The sequence below is a fragment of the Theropithecus gelada genome, chromosome 17 (assembly GCF_003255815.1).
Source record: "Theropithecus gelada isolate Dixy chromosome 17, Tgel_1.0, whole genome shotgun sequence".
In the NCBI taxonomy this organism is placed as follows: domain Eukaryota; kingdom Metazoa; phylum Chordata; class Mammalia; order Primates; family Cercopithecidae; genus Theropithecus; species Theropithecus gelada.
In genome coordinates, this window is record NC_037685.1 from 70,934,025 (window position 1) to 70,951,381 (window position 17,357).

General features: G+C 35.0%; 1 protein-coding gene across 2 annotated transcripts in view; it reads left to right on the forward strand.

Annotated features, from left to right (window-relative positions):
- COG6 (component of oligomeric golgi complex 6) overlaps window positions 1–17,357 on the forward strand; it is a 102,574-nt gene that overhangs the window by 63,394 nt on the left and 21,823 nt on the right. For both annotated transcript variants that reach the window (XM_025364607.1, XM_025364606.1), the window contains 5 exons: window positions 2,077–2,208; window positions 2,508–2,675; window positions 6,469–6,576; window positions 7,646–7,699; window positions 10,921–11,000. In XM_025364607.1, the coding sequence (XP_025220392.1) occupies window positions 2,077–2,208; window positions 2,508–2,675; window positions 6,469–6,576; window positions 7,646–7,699; window positions 10,921–11,000 (542 nt within the window). The remainder of the gene's footprint in view (window positions 1–2,076; window positions 2,209–2,507; window positions 2,676–6,468; window positions 6,577–7,645; window positions 7,700–10,920; window positions 11,001–17,357) is intronic.

Consider the following 17,357-nt stretch of genomic DNA (forward strand, 5'->3'; position numbering starts at 1 on the left):
TGCATGTTTTCTGGTAAGAAATCAGCTATTGATCTTGTCAAAAATCCCTTGTCATAATGAGTTATTTCTTTCTAGTTGCTTTCAGAATTATCTCTTTGTCTTTTGACAGTTGGATTATGATGTATGTTAATGTAGGTCTCTTGAGTTTATCCTTCTGGGAGGTCAGCTAGCTTCTTGGATGTTGATTAATGCTTTTTAAAATCAAAATTGGGAAGCTTTCTGTCATTGTTTCTTCACTGCCTTTTTCTCTTCGTTCTTTCCTTCTGGGATCCCCTGTATACTTACGTTGTTAAATAGTGTCTTATCTCTGATGTTCTGTTCATTTTTTTTTCAAATTCTTTTTCCTTCTGTTTCTCAGACTCAATAATCTTTAAGTTCCTGTCTTTAAGTTCATTGATTATTTATTCCGCCTGTTCATATCTGCTGTAAGGCCAAGCACAGCAGTTCACACCTATAATCATAGCATTTTGGGAGGCTGAGACAGGAGGATCACTTGAGCCCAGGAGTTTGAGACCAGCCTGGGCAACATAGAAAGGCTACCATCTCTACAAAAAAGAAAATGAGCCAGGCATGGTGGCACGTCCCTGTATTCCTAGCTGTTAATACTTGGGAGACTGAGGTGGGGTGATCACTCGAGCATAGGAGGTCAAGCTGCAGTGAGCTGTGATTGTACCACTATACTTTGTAGTGAGTGACAGAGAGAGACCCTGTCAAACAAAACAAAACCCTATAGTGAATTTTTCATTTCAGTTATTGTACTTTTTGACTCCAGAATTTCTATTTGGTTATATTTTATTATTCCTGTCTCTTTATTGATATTCTCTATTTGGTGAGACATTGTTTTCATACTTTAGTTCTTCAGACATGATTTCCTTCAGTCTTTGAACATATCTAAAATAGCTTGTTTAAAGTCTTTGTCTAGTAAATCTAACATCTGGACTTCTTCAGATAATGTTTCTGTTGAGGTGTTTTTCTGTGTATGCTGTACATGGACTATATTTTCTTGTTTATTTGCATGTTTTATGATTTTTTTGTTCTTGTTGTTTTTATGAAGGAGAGAGTATTTTTGGACATGCTTACTTTGCTATTCCTGGTGATGTCACTTATGTATTAACTTTCTACATGAAACAATCTCATAATAAATGCCAATATTTGAAAACTCTTACACCTTTCTACCTACCTGCCACTTGGATGTAGTCTCTTACATTGTCTTCTAAGTGCTATTTTTAAAAAATTTACAAAATATTACTTTATTAACATTACAAGTATTCTGAAAATATTTTTAAAGAAATTCATAGGCACTTCTTTTTATGTATCATGGTGCCACCAAATAAGGATAGTGAACTTGGCATACCTTCTACTTAGTAAGTGCAAGGCACGCTACTCAGCCATGCAACAATCTCATTTAATATTTACAGAGTCCCCCTGAAGCTCTGAAAAGTTAAGTAACTTGCTGAAGATTACACAACTAGTAACTGATAGATCCAAGATTTGAACTTAATGTGTTTAACTCTAGAGCCCAAGATATTAATGGTAATGTTATACTGTTTCTGTGAAGTGATTTTCAAAATGTGTGACCCATGAGTTACCTTCTTCAGAGACTCCTAGGGTGCTTGTTGAACTGTCAATTCCTGAACCCCTAGCCTATACATATTGAACTAAAATCTCTGAGATTTGGGCCTGAGAGTAGGTGACGTTTCTCAATTATATTATAGTTGGGATAGTGCTGGTCTATGGACTGCTTTTTTCTTATGATTTCAGCTAAAAAATAAAACAGGCCATTTTAAATACATATTAAAATATAATTCTGTAATTCAAGTGAACATTAACTTTTCAAATTTTTTTTTTAATTTTAGAGTACAAGGTGAGATACTCTAAGATAATCTGGCAAAGAACTTTTCTCTCACTTTGTATGCTGTTAGTATAGTTCAAAGTAAGCTATTAATAAATTATAGGTTTCTAATGTGTGAGTCTATGCTTTATAACTTTTACATTTTTTTTTACTATGAACTTACATTTACCCATTAAAATTTAGTGGAAAAATATAAGGAGTGGATAAATCATCTCTTATTTTAGGTTGAACTCCCACCACCTGATCTTGGACCAAGTTCTGCACTAAATCAGACACTAATGTTGCTGCGTGAAGTTTTAGCATCTCATGATTCTTCAGTTGTACCATTAGATGCTCGTCAAGCTGATTTTGTGCAGGTATGTTGTAAATTCATTTTTAATGATTGTTTTTTGCTCCTCTATTGTACATTCTGTTTCACTTCTGGATTTTTGTAATTCATATACTTTGACAATCCCTTTCTTACTGTTGATTTTCCTTCAAATATTAAACCAGTTCTCATAATTTAAAAAGTATTGATTTATGTTTAATCTTTTCCTATGTGCTTCCATAAATTGGCTTCCTTCCGATTAGTTAGGCATTAATTCTGAAGTATCATTAACCCAAGACCATATCAGTGATTGAGAAATAAAGAATTCATTTTATTTTTCATTTGTAGGTTTTATCATGTGTCTTGGATCCTCTCCTACAGATGTGTACTGTATCAGCCAGCAACTTAGGCACAGCTGACATGGCCACTTTCATGGTCAATTCACTATATATGATGAAGACAACATTAGCTCTATTTGAATTCACTGACAGACGTCTGGAAATGCTACAGTTTCAGGTAAATTTTTCTATAAAATGACTATTTACTATGATCGAATCTTTTTCTCTATGTGATAGCTTTAAGTTATTGGCTTAACTAATTTTAATGACCTAATTCCTATAGATCCCTTTATATCATCTGATGAAAGGACACACGCACACATATACAACACACACACACACAAATTCAGTATTTCAGTTTTCAGCTTTAGAGGAACCAGAATATGTAATGTTTAAAATACTCGATTCATACCGTAGTATGTGATGGTGGATTGAAGCTTTTCTGATTAATTTGAACAGTTACTCTGTATGCAGATTTCAGTTTCTGAACTGTGAATAATATGCTATATTTTTCAAGCTGCATAGTTAATGCAGAATGTGTTACAGCGGACAGATATATTTTTATCTATGTGTAAACCAGTGTTAGGCAAAACATTACAAATTGCTATACCAATCACTTGAGTCCTTGAGTTCTATAAAGCAAATTGTTATCACTTAAGAGTGTACTTGATGACTAAAACAAAGCCATTTGTAAAATTTAGTAGATAGTTGGATTCCAATTTTAAGCAGTGATTATTGGTAAATATACTGTTTTTTTAAAAAACAACTCTGAATGTACTGTGCTATCACACATATATCAACAGTTTGGCAGTGGATATAGGAATGAGTTTTGATAGATCTAAATTTATATTTTCTAATTTTTAATTTTTTTGTTTTAAAATAAATATATCAGAATTTTCCATATTTGTGGTTTAAAGTCAAATAATGCTACCGAACTTCTTATGAAAAGCCACCAGTGTACCATCCTCTCCACCTCCAACATCTGTCTCTCATTTCTCCCTCAAAAGCACAATTTCTTTCAGTTTTTATAGTTACTTCTTTTGGTATTTATATTTGTAATTCTAAACACTTATGTGTATTGCTACTTACAGATCTTTTAAGTTTTATATCTAATGTATTAGATATAATCTAATACATTATGAAATGAAATGAACAATGAAAATTTAGTTATCTACTGCCACTCCCCCAACCCCCCCGGATAAGAATATGGTTATATTTAGAGCTTTCCCATCCTTCCAAATGCAGCTATATTATAAATTTTGGTTAGATCAATATTATGTTAAATTATTATTACCATGTAAACACTATTGGTGACTGAGCCACGTAACGAAGAATGGTTAATTTACCTTTCATGGATGACTTTTTCATTTTCTGTGGAATTAATAACGTTTTTATTTAAGAAATGTCACTTTTTTCTGTATCTGTCACTAATTCAAGCCCAAATCCCTGCCATTGATCTAAATCTTCAGATATGTCAGGTGTCTATCAATTTGCCTTATCACCAATTATCTGTTTTTCTTATGTGTTCCATAACTATTTTATACATGGTAAAAATTCTTCCTGGTCTGTGCGCTGAATTGAGCTTATTACTTTATTCAAGTTATCTATGTCCTTGCTTATTTTTGCCCCCATTCAATGTGTCAACTGGACTTTTACATGTATTTCAACGTTCTGCAGAAATCTCTTGAGCCAGATCTTTATTAGTCCTGGCAGCATTTTCAGTAATTGTCCTATCAGCAGATAATTCAGGTTCCCCTTTCTCCAGACTCCACTAGCAATTTTCCCCATGTCTTTTCAGATCCCACTGGCAGTCCCTTTGAGTGGGTATTCTAAGCAGACAAATCACAGTGTGGAAGTGCTTATTGGCCTATACTTGCATTATGCTGGCTAGCGTGCTGTCAGCCAAGACTGGTCACATAGAACAGCCTGGATTCAGTATGATAGAGGACAATACAAGGGTGTGGATATGGGAAGGTGTGGTTTATCACATTTCTCCAAAGTAACAATTTACCTTGTTGAGTAAAGGATTCTTGGTTTTAGGACTTTTAATACCAATAACCTACTATTTTTTTCCTACTTTTATATAGCTTCTTCCAGTGTTTCAAGCAAGAAGTCCAGGCTAGTCAGATTCTCTTGTTTTTAGTAATCTAGTCCATTCATCTGGAAACTTACAGGGATTTTCCTTTGAGTTCGTATGTTTTCCCAGGATATTTTTGGTATGTCTCTTTTTAAAAATTATTTGCATCTTTGACTTTGTAGAGCCATTTCAATGTAAAGATTCAAACCTTTCTTTTGCTTAGTAAAGAGTTCTGTTTCTTTAATCATCACTTTTCTTTTTTTTTTTGTTTTTTTTTTTGAGACGGAGTCTTGCTCTGTCACCCAGGCTGGAGTGCAGTGGCCGGATCTCAGCTCACTGCAAGCTCCGCCTCCCGGGTTCACGCCATTCTCCTGCCTCAGCCTCCGGAGTAGCTGGGACTACAGGCGCCCGCCACCTCGCCCGGCTAGTTTTTTGTATTTTTTTAGTAGAGACGGGGTTTCACCGTGTTAGCCAGGATGGTCTCGATCTCCTGACCTCGTGATCCGCCCGTCTCGGCCTCCCAAAGTGCTGGGATTACAGGCTTGAGCCACCGCGCCCGGCTTAATCATCACTTTTCTATGTGTTACTTTTTATATTTTGAAACCCCTGTCCTCGGTTGGTTTTATCTCAAGGATCTGCCCTCTAATTTCTTTTTAGATCTCTTTACTTTAATCTATTTCTTTGATATTTGCTCTATATTACTTTCCTTCCATTTTTCTTTCAGACCACTAATTTGATTCTTAGCTGTAACTCTTTTTCACCTTCATTAAGTGTTTACCTTTGCACACTTTGTTTTTCTTTGGTTTCTAGTAAATCCAGCAAGTAAGGGCTCTAATTGTACTTCCTTGGGCATTTATTTAAAAAAAAAAAAAAAGAAAGTACTTTATGTCTTTCCATAGTGATGCCTCAGGAAAGAAACCATACTTGTTCTGATTATTCACAAGGGCTTTCTTTTAGCTTCCTCACCTCTTTTAAATCAGTTGTAAGTTTTTTAGGGGGAAGAGCAGAGCTATTGGAGTTGCTTGGAAAATGGCAATCATTTAGATGGTAACAGATACCATAGTTGACAGTGTACTGTGTCACTAGCAAGCAAACTGGTAAAATCTGGGGGAACATTCTGGTGAGGAATAGAAGGAAGACCCCCAGATTCAGGATTGTACTAGCGGAAAAAAAAAAAAGGAAGAGCAAGCTTTTTCTCACCAGGGAATGTTTCAACCCATCAAGGTAGTCCTCTTCTGTGGTTTTTATCTCCATTAGCATTAGTTGGAATCCCCCAAAATAGCACAAAACTGGGGAGCCCATACTACTCACATCTGGTAGCGGCATCTTCTTAGGCAGTTCCTGAACCTGAAATCTTTAGCCAGGTTTCTACTGGGCCCTCAACTCTTCCCTACTTGTCACAGGCCTGCCTTATCCTCAGGAGAAATTGCTACCTGAGCTGTAATGGGATTTCCTCCAGATGGTATATTTGATTTGTTAAGTCAACCTAGCAAGTTGGGACCATGAGGAGGACAGGAAGTCAGGAACATCAGGCCCTCATCTCGGAGCTCTTCCTAAATATTTTATTTTATACTGTTGTTGTTTACTAGTGTTTTTTTGTTTGTGTTTTGTTTATTACCAGCTTTTAAAAGAGTTGAGAAACAACCCAAATTTTGTGACTGAAGGATAGTCCTAGAATCCTCCTTGGTTATAATTTTTAAAGTAAGACTTTTTCCCCCTTTCATAGAAAGACTTACTGTTTGGGGGAAGAAAAAGGTTTTGTTACAGAGGTCATCCCTGTGCCAATGCAAGGAAAAACTCCATGATGAAGAGCTAAGACTCTGGAGTAGTTTACTTCTACTCTCATCAGTGTCATTCTTCTTTTAAAATGTTTTCTTTCTGTGTTTTATTTTAGATTGAAGCACATTTGGACACACTTATAAATGAGCAAGCCTCTTATGTTTTAACTAGGGTAGGCTTGAGTTGCATCTATAACACTGTACAGCAACATAAACCTGAACAGGTAAGTGCTTAGATGTTCCTTACTAATTCATGTTCCTTCCTAATTCAAGAACATGCCAGTTTATAGTATGGTCTTCTAGAGCTGCACTCTGGATTCTTGGCTCTACCACATATTAGCTATGTTTTCCTGGGAAAGTGATTTATTTTTCTGTATCTGTTTCCTTACCTGTGGGTTGGGGGTAATAATAGTATCTGTGTCATAGGGTTATTCTTAAGACATAATACATGCATAGCTCTTAGATGACTTCCTAAATATGGTAGAGTGCCCCACAGTATTAACAATCCTTTTTATTAAAAATGGTTTTTGTTAAAAGTAATGAAAATATACAAAAATTAGTATTATAATAAAATGTCTAAAGGATATTCATACTGGTAAATTTTTTGGATTCCTATATCACTATTAGTTGTAATTGAATGCGTAGATTACAGTATAAATAGCAGTCATCTTCTTTTTAATTTAGCAAAGTGCCCATTACTCTGAGAAGGCAGTCACTTCTGAGGTCAGCATATGATCTTATTAAATTATAGAACCCTGGTAGAAATAAAGGAGTGATGGGAACCCTAGAAAACCATGTAAGCCATCTTTCTTAAGAAAGCAAAGAACTCTTTCAAACAGCATTAACATGAAGACTATATTGTGGCCCAGAAACTCTTAAGTGAAGCTCTTAAAACACAACTTTTCAATTTTTTATTTGCTAAAGTGGTAAGCAAATTTCTACCAGTAGGAACCAATTTTGCTGCCTTTCTGTACTTTCTGAAAGTATCAAAGCCTCCATGTGTCACTGGCATCTTCCAATGCTTCATTGCCTTCATTTTCTTGAGTATGAGTAAACTTGAAGTATCATGATATTTCTGTTGTTAATAAACTTGAGCGCCTCTTGCTCCCTCCAACAAATCATAGTCCCTGATCTTACTGAGGTTGAAGAAATTACACTTGAGTTCTATGGAAATAAGCTAAATGATTTTCCAAATTTGGGCAGTTCTTTAATGGACTATATTCAATAAGTGAAATAAAATGTATATCTCCTTTTTTACATCTTGGATCTGCCTTTTTTTTTTTTTTTAAATAGGGCTCTTTAGCTAATATGCCCAACCTAGATTCTGTGACACTGAAGGCTGCAATGGTAAGTGTATGATAAAACATTTTAATTTAGATTTCCTTATAGATCAATATTCTTCATTTTTTGCTGTGTGACAATTTCATTCTGGGTGATACTTTTTATCTCTCGATATGTTGTATTAACATTGGGTCCAATAATAATGACTAAGCCTGTATTCCTTTAACTGAGTAGTTCTGGCCAAGTCTTAAATTCATGGTAGTGTTCCACTATGCTCTGATAGTCTCATCATTACTGTTTAGGATTACTGTTTACTCTATTTTTAGAGTTTTATTCCTAATTTAATTGAAAACAGGAATGACAGATATGAAGAAATTAGGCTGTATATCATTATAAACTTGTTACTACATGATCCTTGGTTTAAAGCTCTTGACTTTTTCCTGACATGAAAATCAAAACTAGATTCCACTCTTAAAACAGTATGTTACTCTTTAGTTTGAGACTCACTGAATTTCGACTTTATTACCTTCCTTTTCAGGTGAAGATCTTGTATCTTCCTTTTTGCATGATCACAATTTTTTGTGTGTGTTTCTGTGTCTTAAGTATATATACTTTTCTCATGTGCATAGCCGTTCATTATATGATATTTAAGTCATATAGCTCTATCTCTCATAGGAGTGATCCCTTTTGGAAGTTTTATGATAGTAATACTAGTAATAGTAATAATAATAACAAGGAACAAGAACAGCCATTAACATTTACTTAGCATAGCAAGTGCTTTTCATGTATTAACTCTTGAATCCTCATGACAACCCCATTCAATCCAGGAAGTTGGCCTACAGTGCTTGTGGATTTAACTACTGTTCTAAACTACCGATCCTAAGTATTTAAAATACTCACATATACTCACTACCACAATGGCCTGACTTTCATAGATAGTCCTCTAGGAAGGTTTTTAAATTTTCCAACAATTTTTGATGCCAGGGCTTTCCTATATATTATCTTCCAGAACTCAATTTAACTGAAAATAAACGGATAGGCCCATAAGATACCTAACAAATGCAAAGAAGAAGGTAGAGCTATCTATATAATTGTTAGATATCTAAAGTAGAATTTAAAAAGACTAAATGCAACAAAGCAGAAACATTATGTCATAATAAAAGACACTATATAGAAGCAACAGTTATAACTTCTATATATAAAACAAAAATTTAATAGCAAAAATTAGAAATGCAAAGAAAATTCAATGTTAAAAAGTTTAAATAAAAACAGATGAAAATGAATTTTAGATTCATTAAAAGATATGTTTTTTAGGAAGTTATATATACACTCACCATACTATCCAGTAAAATTCCACTTCAAGGCTTTTACCCCCAAAAAATGAAGATCTATGCTCACACTTACATCTGTAACATTAGTTAGTACCAAATGTGTGTTCCCTTCCTCTGTTTCTCCTCTCTTGACACATATCCAGTCTGTAATACAACTCATAAAATATTTTAAATGCCATTAAAAATTCTTCATGTTCCTGGTGTTAATTTTCAGAACAATTAAGGTGAATATGAATATATGATTTCTCTAAAGAAACAAATCTTGCTTGAGTTTTGTATTTAATACATGATTATATACAACCATTGGTTGTCTCCATTTAGGGGTTTCTAAGGCACTTCAATTCAGCATGTCCAAAACTAACTCTGCCCATTCCACCCCAAACCTAAGTCCTTTTCCAGGCATTATTAACTCGGAAAATTGTAAGACCTTCTATCCATTTATCATTTAAATAGTTATTAACCAAGTTTCTGCTATTTCTTGGCATCATACTAAGAACTGGGATGAAAACAGATATGATCTAGTAAGAGATGCAGCTACTACACAAATGAATGAAGAGTACAGTTTTGTGTTACGATAATGTAGTGAATTAATTTATACAGATCCAAAATCTGGGAGTCAATCCCTTCATTCTATCAGTAACCAAGTCCTGATGGTCCTCAAATATCTTTACTTCTTTCATCTTGATTGCCCCATAGTCTAAAAATGCTGCAGTAGGTGCCTAAGGTACCTAATTGGTGTCTTTGCATCTATTATTGCAATCTTCCATTCTGTTCTTCCTATGGCCAGAGTTAGCTTCTTAAAACTTAAATCGGACTTCTCCCTTACTTTACTTAAATGGTTTACTAATGCTTTTAAAATTATTAAAATCCTTAAATAAGCTTACCAGTCCTACATGATCTCTACTTACCTAGCTGTTTTCCTTCCCACCTCAAGCCTTCATGCTGTCTCCTCTCCCTGAACCTCCCCACCCATCTATCCACTTACTTAATGTATATTAAGCTTTAAGGTTTCACTTCAAATGTCCTTTCCTGAGAGATGCTTTTGCCAAATCCACAGACTAGGTCCTTAATTTATTCTTTATAGTACCTTGTTTTGTTCCTTAATAGCATTTAACAAAGTTTGTAATTTTATATTTATTTATATTACTGCCTGTTTAACACCTCTCTTGCTAGGTCATAAGCTCTATGAAGCTAGGGACTATCCTTTTTTTTGCTCGTTTTAATACTTCCATTACTTAATATAGTACCTTTTCAATGGTAGGTATTAGTTGAACTAATGAATGGATTAATGAACAAATGAATAAATATAGTAAAATCAAGAAACAGGTAGACCTGAAACCTGATGACTTTACTTTTTAATATTATTACTTAAAAGCTTTATGAGGAAGACTAAAATGAATGGTTTAGATTCAGGATTTTAAAAGTAAATATTGCTAATATTGACTATATTACAGATTTGACAGTTTTAGGGAGTTTTAGGTAGAATGTTTACGAAATACTACACAGTTTGAACACAACAATCTAGTTATTTGGAGTATGGAATTTTTCTCAAGTATTTAATTCTTAAAAGATATGTTTGGCTGGGTGTGGTGGCTCACGCCTGTAATCCCAGCACTTTGGGAGGCCGAGGCGGGCGGATCACAAGGTCAGGAGATCGAGACCATCCTGGCTAACACAGTGAAACCCCGTCTCTACTGAAAATACAAAAAAATTAGTTGGGCACGGTGGCGGGCGCCTGTAGTCCCAGCTACTCAGGAGGCTGAGGCAGGAGAATGGCGTGAACCCGGGAGGCGGAGCTTGCAGTGAGCCGAGATTGTGCCACTGCAGTCCAGCCTGGGCGACAAGGTGAGACTCTGCCTCAAAAAAAAAAAAAAAAAAAAAAAGATATGTTTATATTTGAGATGTTTGTTAGCACATATATGTACTTTATATTTTGTATTTCTCTATTTCATTTAGGTTCAGTTTGATCGTTATCTGTCAGCCCCAGACAACCTATTAATACCACAGCTGAACTTTCTTCTAAGTGCCACAGTGAAGTAAGTATTTTTGGTCCCAAGTAGTTGGTAAAGATTCACATATTTTTAAATATCAAGTACGTTTTTTGGAAAAAAAGTTATTTTCAAAAATAGGCGATTTACCGTTGAAAATCTGTAGTTCTCAACCTGTCTTCTGCCTCAACACACCAAAGGATGTGATCTGAACATGTCTGTACTTATTCCATGTCTATACGTCACTCCAAAATCTCTAATTAGTAAATGATTTTTAAAATTACTTTGAATATAATTGAAGCTATGTAGCTGTAATACCAAATACCTTTATGTTAACAAACATGTTAGAATAATGTTGAATATGTTATGGAAAATCAATAATATATTCATTATGCAATGCAGATGAACTGATTTATAGACTATTTTGAATCTAACGTAGTTTTCTGTAGATATAAAATTACTCAGTATCATTTATCAGGAATGTATTCAGGACACAGAATCATACATGAAAATATTAGAATATAACAATTAGAAGAAACAGATTATATAATCTTTCTTGATTTTAAGAAAAATATTGGCAAAATTGTCTAGGTAAGAAATTAGGCAACATTATCTACACGTTTTTTTTCTTTCTATTCAAACAGCAGTGTAGTAAGTGTTTTCTATGTAACAGGCACTAGGAGTTAAGGTTTAAAAGACATTTGCACTGTTTTCATGGAGCTTATAAACTAATAGGTCAGTTAAACATGTGAACAAATATTTACATTAAAATGTACAGTAAGGAAAGAACTATTGAAGAAAACATTTCAGACATCTAAAAGAATGTAACGTTATAGAGGAGATATACTTATTTTCTGTTCTTGAGCATAGAACTACAGCAAAAAATAGAGCAAGGAAGCAGCTTTTTAACTCACCATGCAGAATTTGGTATCAATTAAAATTGGCTGGAAATCAATGGACCATTTTTTTTTTCTCAGACACAGACTTAGGAAAGTTCCATTTTAGGTGAGTGACTAGAGTAAATGAATTTAGTGTTTTTCTGTGACCTTTATATTGTATTATCCTAAAAGATATTATACTGTTTACATAACCAGAATTCTGAAGACTTAAGAGATTACCAAAGAAACTGTTATGCTGTGACTCAGGTTGTTTGTATGTGTGTCCTTTTTTTTCTTTTTTTTTTGAGATGGAGTCTTGCTCTTGTTGCCCAGGCTAGAGTGCAGTGATCTTGACTCAGTGCCATCTCTGCCTCCCAGGTTCAAGCAATTCTCCTGCCTCAGCCTCCCAAGTAACTGGGATTAGAGGCGCCCACCAACGCACCCAGCTAATTTTTGTATTTTTAGTAGAGATGGAGTTTCACCATATTGGCCAGGCTGGTCTCGAACTCCTGACCTCGTGATCCACCCACCTCGGCCTCCCAAAGTTCTGGGATTACAGGCGTGAGCCACCTCGCCCGGCCAATGTGCTGCTTAAATTATTAAATTTTTAACTAAATACCTGTAATGCTTTTTAACTTAACCATGTCTCAGTACGTAATATTTGAATGTTGTTAACAGTGTCACTACATGTGAAGTATATTGTTTTTCTTTTCATAATATAATGATTTAAAAGAGATTTTAATGTACTTTAAAAGATGACATGTAGCCCAGATGCTGTGAAGCAGGGGTCCCCAGCCCCCGGGCAAGGGACCCCACCTGTTAGGAGCACGATCCCTACTGTGAACTGTGCCTGGAGGGATCTAGGTTGTGTGCTCCTTATGAGATGGAACAGTTTCATCCCAAAACCATCCCCCAGCTTCTCGTCCATGGAAAAATTGTCTTCCACAAAACCAGTCCCTGCTGCCAAAAACATTGGGAACTGCTGCTATAAAGGAAACAGATGGACAGATTTGGCTCTGTAACATTTTAAGGTTTTTACAGAAAAAGATAATATAAGCTAAGTTAAAATATAAACAATAATATGGAAAAATATTTGCAAAATATGTAACAGATAAATTATCCTTAATATATTATCCTTAATATGTAGTAAGATCCTATAAATTAATACAGATTGTAGAAAAACAGGCCCCGAATATTTGGACAACTCACAGAAGTAATGGAAATGGCAAGTAAATATCTGAGAAAATGGTAATTACCAACAAATGCAAACTGAAGCAATGAGAACTTTATCAGACTGCTGACAATAAAACATTTATTACATACTAATGGAACAGGTCTGAGAAAATGGGCATTTTCACACTTTTTTAATGACAGTATAAATTAGTACAATCTTTTCAAAGGGCAGTTCGGCAACATTCCACAAAATTTCGAAATTATACATTCTTAGGCTCTTCTAGAATTTTATTTTTCTTTCTTAGTCTTGGTAACAGTTTTAAAAAACACTGTTGAACCAGCGATGGGATTGAGTATTGTATACGGATCTATTTGAGTTCTTTGCCTCAGAAACTTGTCAAATTTCCTAAGCTTAAATCATTTTTGAAATTAATTAAATGTTTGTCTTCCATTATTGAGAATATTTTAGTTTCTCATTTACTTTTATTGTCCTATTGTCTAACAGTTACAATGTAAACTTTGTTATTTTGTTATCAGACAAATGAAAAAGTTTTGGTACTGTTTTTGAAATGTGAATTTTTAATTCAGTTTTTAAAATTATTTTATGATATGTGCCTAACATCCTATTATGAATTCTTGCTATTTATAATGACATTTAAAATTGAGATATGCATATTATTTATATAAGTATTAATACTACAAACAAGAATTTGAAATTTCTTAGTACCTATTTTCCTTTGTTTTCATTCAGAAATATTTTTAAATGTTATTTGCAAAGTATTTGAAAATTAAATGTGATCTGCAACATAATTTTCAATATTTGTTTAGACGAACAGAAATTATAGTATAAATTTAGCTACTTATTTTCAAAATCAGGATTGCTTTGAAAATATAGGGCATTTTACACATTTAAGATTTAACATCAGGCCGGGCGCGGTGGGTCTCCGAACACCTGTAACCCCCGCACTTTGGGAGGTCGAGGCAGGCAGATTACAAGGTCAGGAGTTCAAGACCAGCATGGCCAATATGATGAAACCCTGTCTCTACAAAAAATACAAAAATGAGCTGGGTGTAGTGGTGCATGCCTGTAGTCCCAGCTACTTGGGAGGCTGAGGCAGGAGAATCGTTTGAACGCAATAATGATTGAAGAGAGGTTTTAATATACTTTAAAAGATGACATATAGCCCAGATGCTGTGAAGCAGGGGTCCCCAACCTCCGGGCCAGGGAACCCGGCAGATACTCAGGAGGCAGAGGTTGCAGGGAGCTGGGATTGCGCCACTGCACTCCAGCCTGGGTGACAGAGCAAGACTCCATCTCAGAAAAAAAAAGATTTAACATTAAAGGAGATTTTTATTTTTTATTTTTTTTGAGACAGAGTCTGGCACTGTCACCCAGGTCGGAGTGCAGTGGCACAATCTCAACTCATTGCAGCCTCCATCTCCCGGGTTCAAGTGATTCTCCTGCCTTAGCCTCCCAGGTAGCTGGGACTACAGGTGCATGCCACCACACCTGGCAGATTTTTGCATTTTTAGTGGAGATGGGTCCTCTCCATGTTGGCCAAGCTGGTCTCAAACTCCTGACCTCAAATTATCTGCCCGCCTTGACCTCCTAAAGTGGTGGAGTTACAGGCTTGATACCACTCCCGGCCTAAAGCAGATTTTTAAATTGCACGTATACTATCTGTTTTTGTTTTTTTCATATTCTCTTCTCCTGAACTTTGTTTATCTTCATAGTTACAATATCTTTGGGACACCTGTAACTCATGTCTCCCTTTTTCTTGTCTTGTCTTCGTTTGATTGACTTTCAAAGAGATTTTGATTGAGCACCTCAGCCTTTGAATAAGGTATTGAATACATTTAAATAGCTAGGAAACAAGGTGGTATAGGAAATAAGGAAAGGATTAGAGAAAGACAATGGTTTTAAAGAAGTCTTCCCTTTAGAGTGAATTTGAAGCTTGTTGTTCTATTTTCAATACAAAATCTCCAAATATTCACCTTATAGCAGTACAAAAATAGAGTTTGGACTATAGAAACCACAATTGTGCATATATAAAATGTTCTCAATGAATCTTTGCTATTGAGTCACAGTTACTTCCATAATAACTTAAGAAATAAAGAGAACGCAGATGCTTCCTAAAGTGAGCATATGGGAAAGTGGATAAGATTTGATAACGCTTTTATTCAAGGTTTTTCCTCCATTATAGAAATAATATGTTAGAAATAAAGCATGTACCTATAATGGAGCAATTTTTTTTAGAGAAATTGAATATTTTTTTTTCTTTTAACTACCTTCTTTTATTCACCTGTATTATCAGGAATATCCATATAGACAAAAATAAGGCAAGTTTGGGGTAAAATTAAAAAAAAAAAAAAAAAAAAAAAAACAACCAGGAAAAGAACTACTGGACCGCTGTGACCTGAATGCTTTAGAGACCTCAGAAAGTCCAAACCTTAAAAGCAGGGTTAATCCCTAAAGGCTGGAGAACCTGGAATTCTTATGTCAAGGGAAGGAAAAGAAAGAGTATCGTAGCTGCAGGAGAGAAAAAGAGCAGTTTGCTGTTCCTCTACCTTTTTGTTCCATTCAGGCCTTCAGCTGATTGGATGGAGCCCGCCCCATTGATGGGGAATGTTCTTCACTCAGTCTCCCAACTTCCATGCCAATCTCTTGGGGAAACACCCTCACAGACACACCCAGAAATTATGCTTTATCAACTAACTAGGTATCCTTTATCCGGTCAAGTTAACCCTTAAAATTAACCATCAGAGCAACTTTATATTCATACTAATTCAGCTTAAAATCAAGCCTCTAAATGATCCACTTGATCTGTAATTAAATTAACTGCCTTCCGGAACAAAACATAACATACTTAAAGATGACAGTTACAGACAATCAACATCTATAATGCTAAGCATGCAGTCTATAATGCTAACCTCTATAATGCTAAGCATGCAATAAAATACTATTGCAGTGGGAAAGCAGGAAAATATGAGCCAAACCTGGAAAAAAAAAAAAATCAGTCAATAGAAACATACTTTCAAATGGTAAAATTTACAGAATTAGCAGATAAGGTGTTTTTAAAAAGCTGTTAAAAATATGTTCAAGAATTTCAAGGAAAACATGACCCTGAGAGAACAAATAGGGGATTTTACAAAATTAGAATTTTAGAACTCAGAAATGCAGTATATAAAATGAAAAATTCACTGGATTGTCTCATAGGCCTGTTGAACACTCCAGAGAGAAAGATCAGTTAACTTGAAGAGAGGACAATAGAAACTGAAGCACAGATAGAAAAAAATTAAAAGGCTGGAAAATAGATGGAGTCTTAGAGAATTGTGAGATAATACTAAGCAGTCTAACGTGTATAATTAGGTATCATAGTGTAATTGAAGCAGAAAAATTTGAATAAAAGGGGAATTTTTTTCTAAATGTTACGGCAAATAGGAACCCTCAGACCCAAGAAATTAAATACCAAATCATACCATAATCAAATTATTGAAAACCAGTGATAAAGAGATAAATTTTTAAAGACATTTGCAGGGAACAATGGCATTACTACTGACTTCTTGTTAGAAACAGCACAGACCAGAACACAGTAGAATATCATCACCTTTAAAAAGCTAAGTATAAAAACAATGTCAACTTTAAGTGATCGATCGGAAAAAAAGTATCTTTCAAACTGAAAGTGAAATAAATGTTTTGAAATAAATGAAAATAGAGAAGATTTATCCCCAGCTTAATGCACTGTAAGAAATGGGTACAAAAAGGAAGAATTCTTTTTTTTTTTTTCTTTTTTTTTTGAGACGGAGTCTTGCTGTGTCACCCAGGCTGGAGTAGAGTGGTGCGATCTTGGCTAACTGCAACCTCTGCGTCCTGGGTTCAAGCAACTCTCCTGCCTCAGCCTCCTGAGTAGGTAGGAATATGGGCGCCTGCCAACGCGCCCGGCTAATTTTTGTATTTTTAGTAGAGACGGGGTTTCACCATGTTGGCCAAGCTGATCTCAAATTCCTGACCTCGTGATCCACCCACCTCGGCCTCCCAAAGTGCTGGTTACAGGTGTGAGCCACTGTGCCTGGCCAAAAAGGAAGAATTCTTTAAGATCATTTTCTTTTTCTATTCTTTTCCCTATTATTTTGAGAATTTTTACATCACTGTTCATCAGGGATATTGGCCTGTATTTTTGTTTTGCTTTTTCTTTTTTTCTTAATCTGTCTTTGGTTTTGATATCAGGGTAATACTGGTGGCCTCATAGAACGAACGTGGAAGTATTCCCTTCTCCTCTATTTCTTGGAATAGTTTGAGGCTATTTTCTAGATCTTGTATGTGTGCTTTATTTTTTTTTCCTTTTTCTTTTAT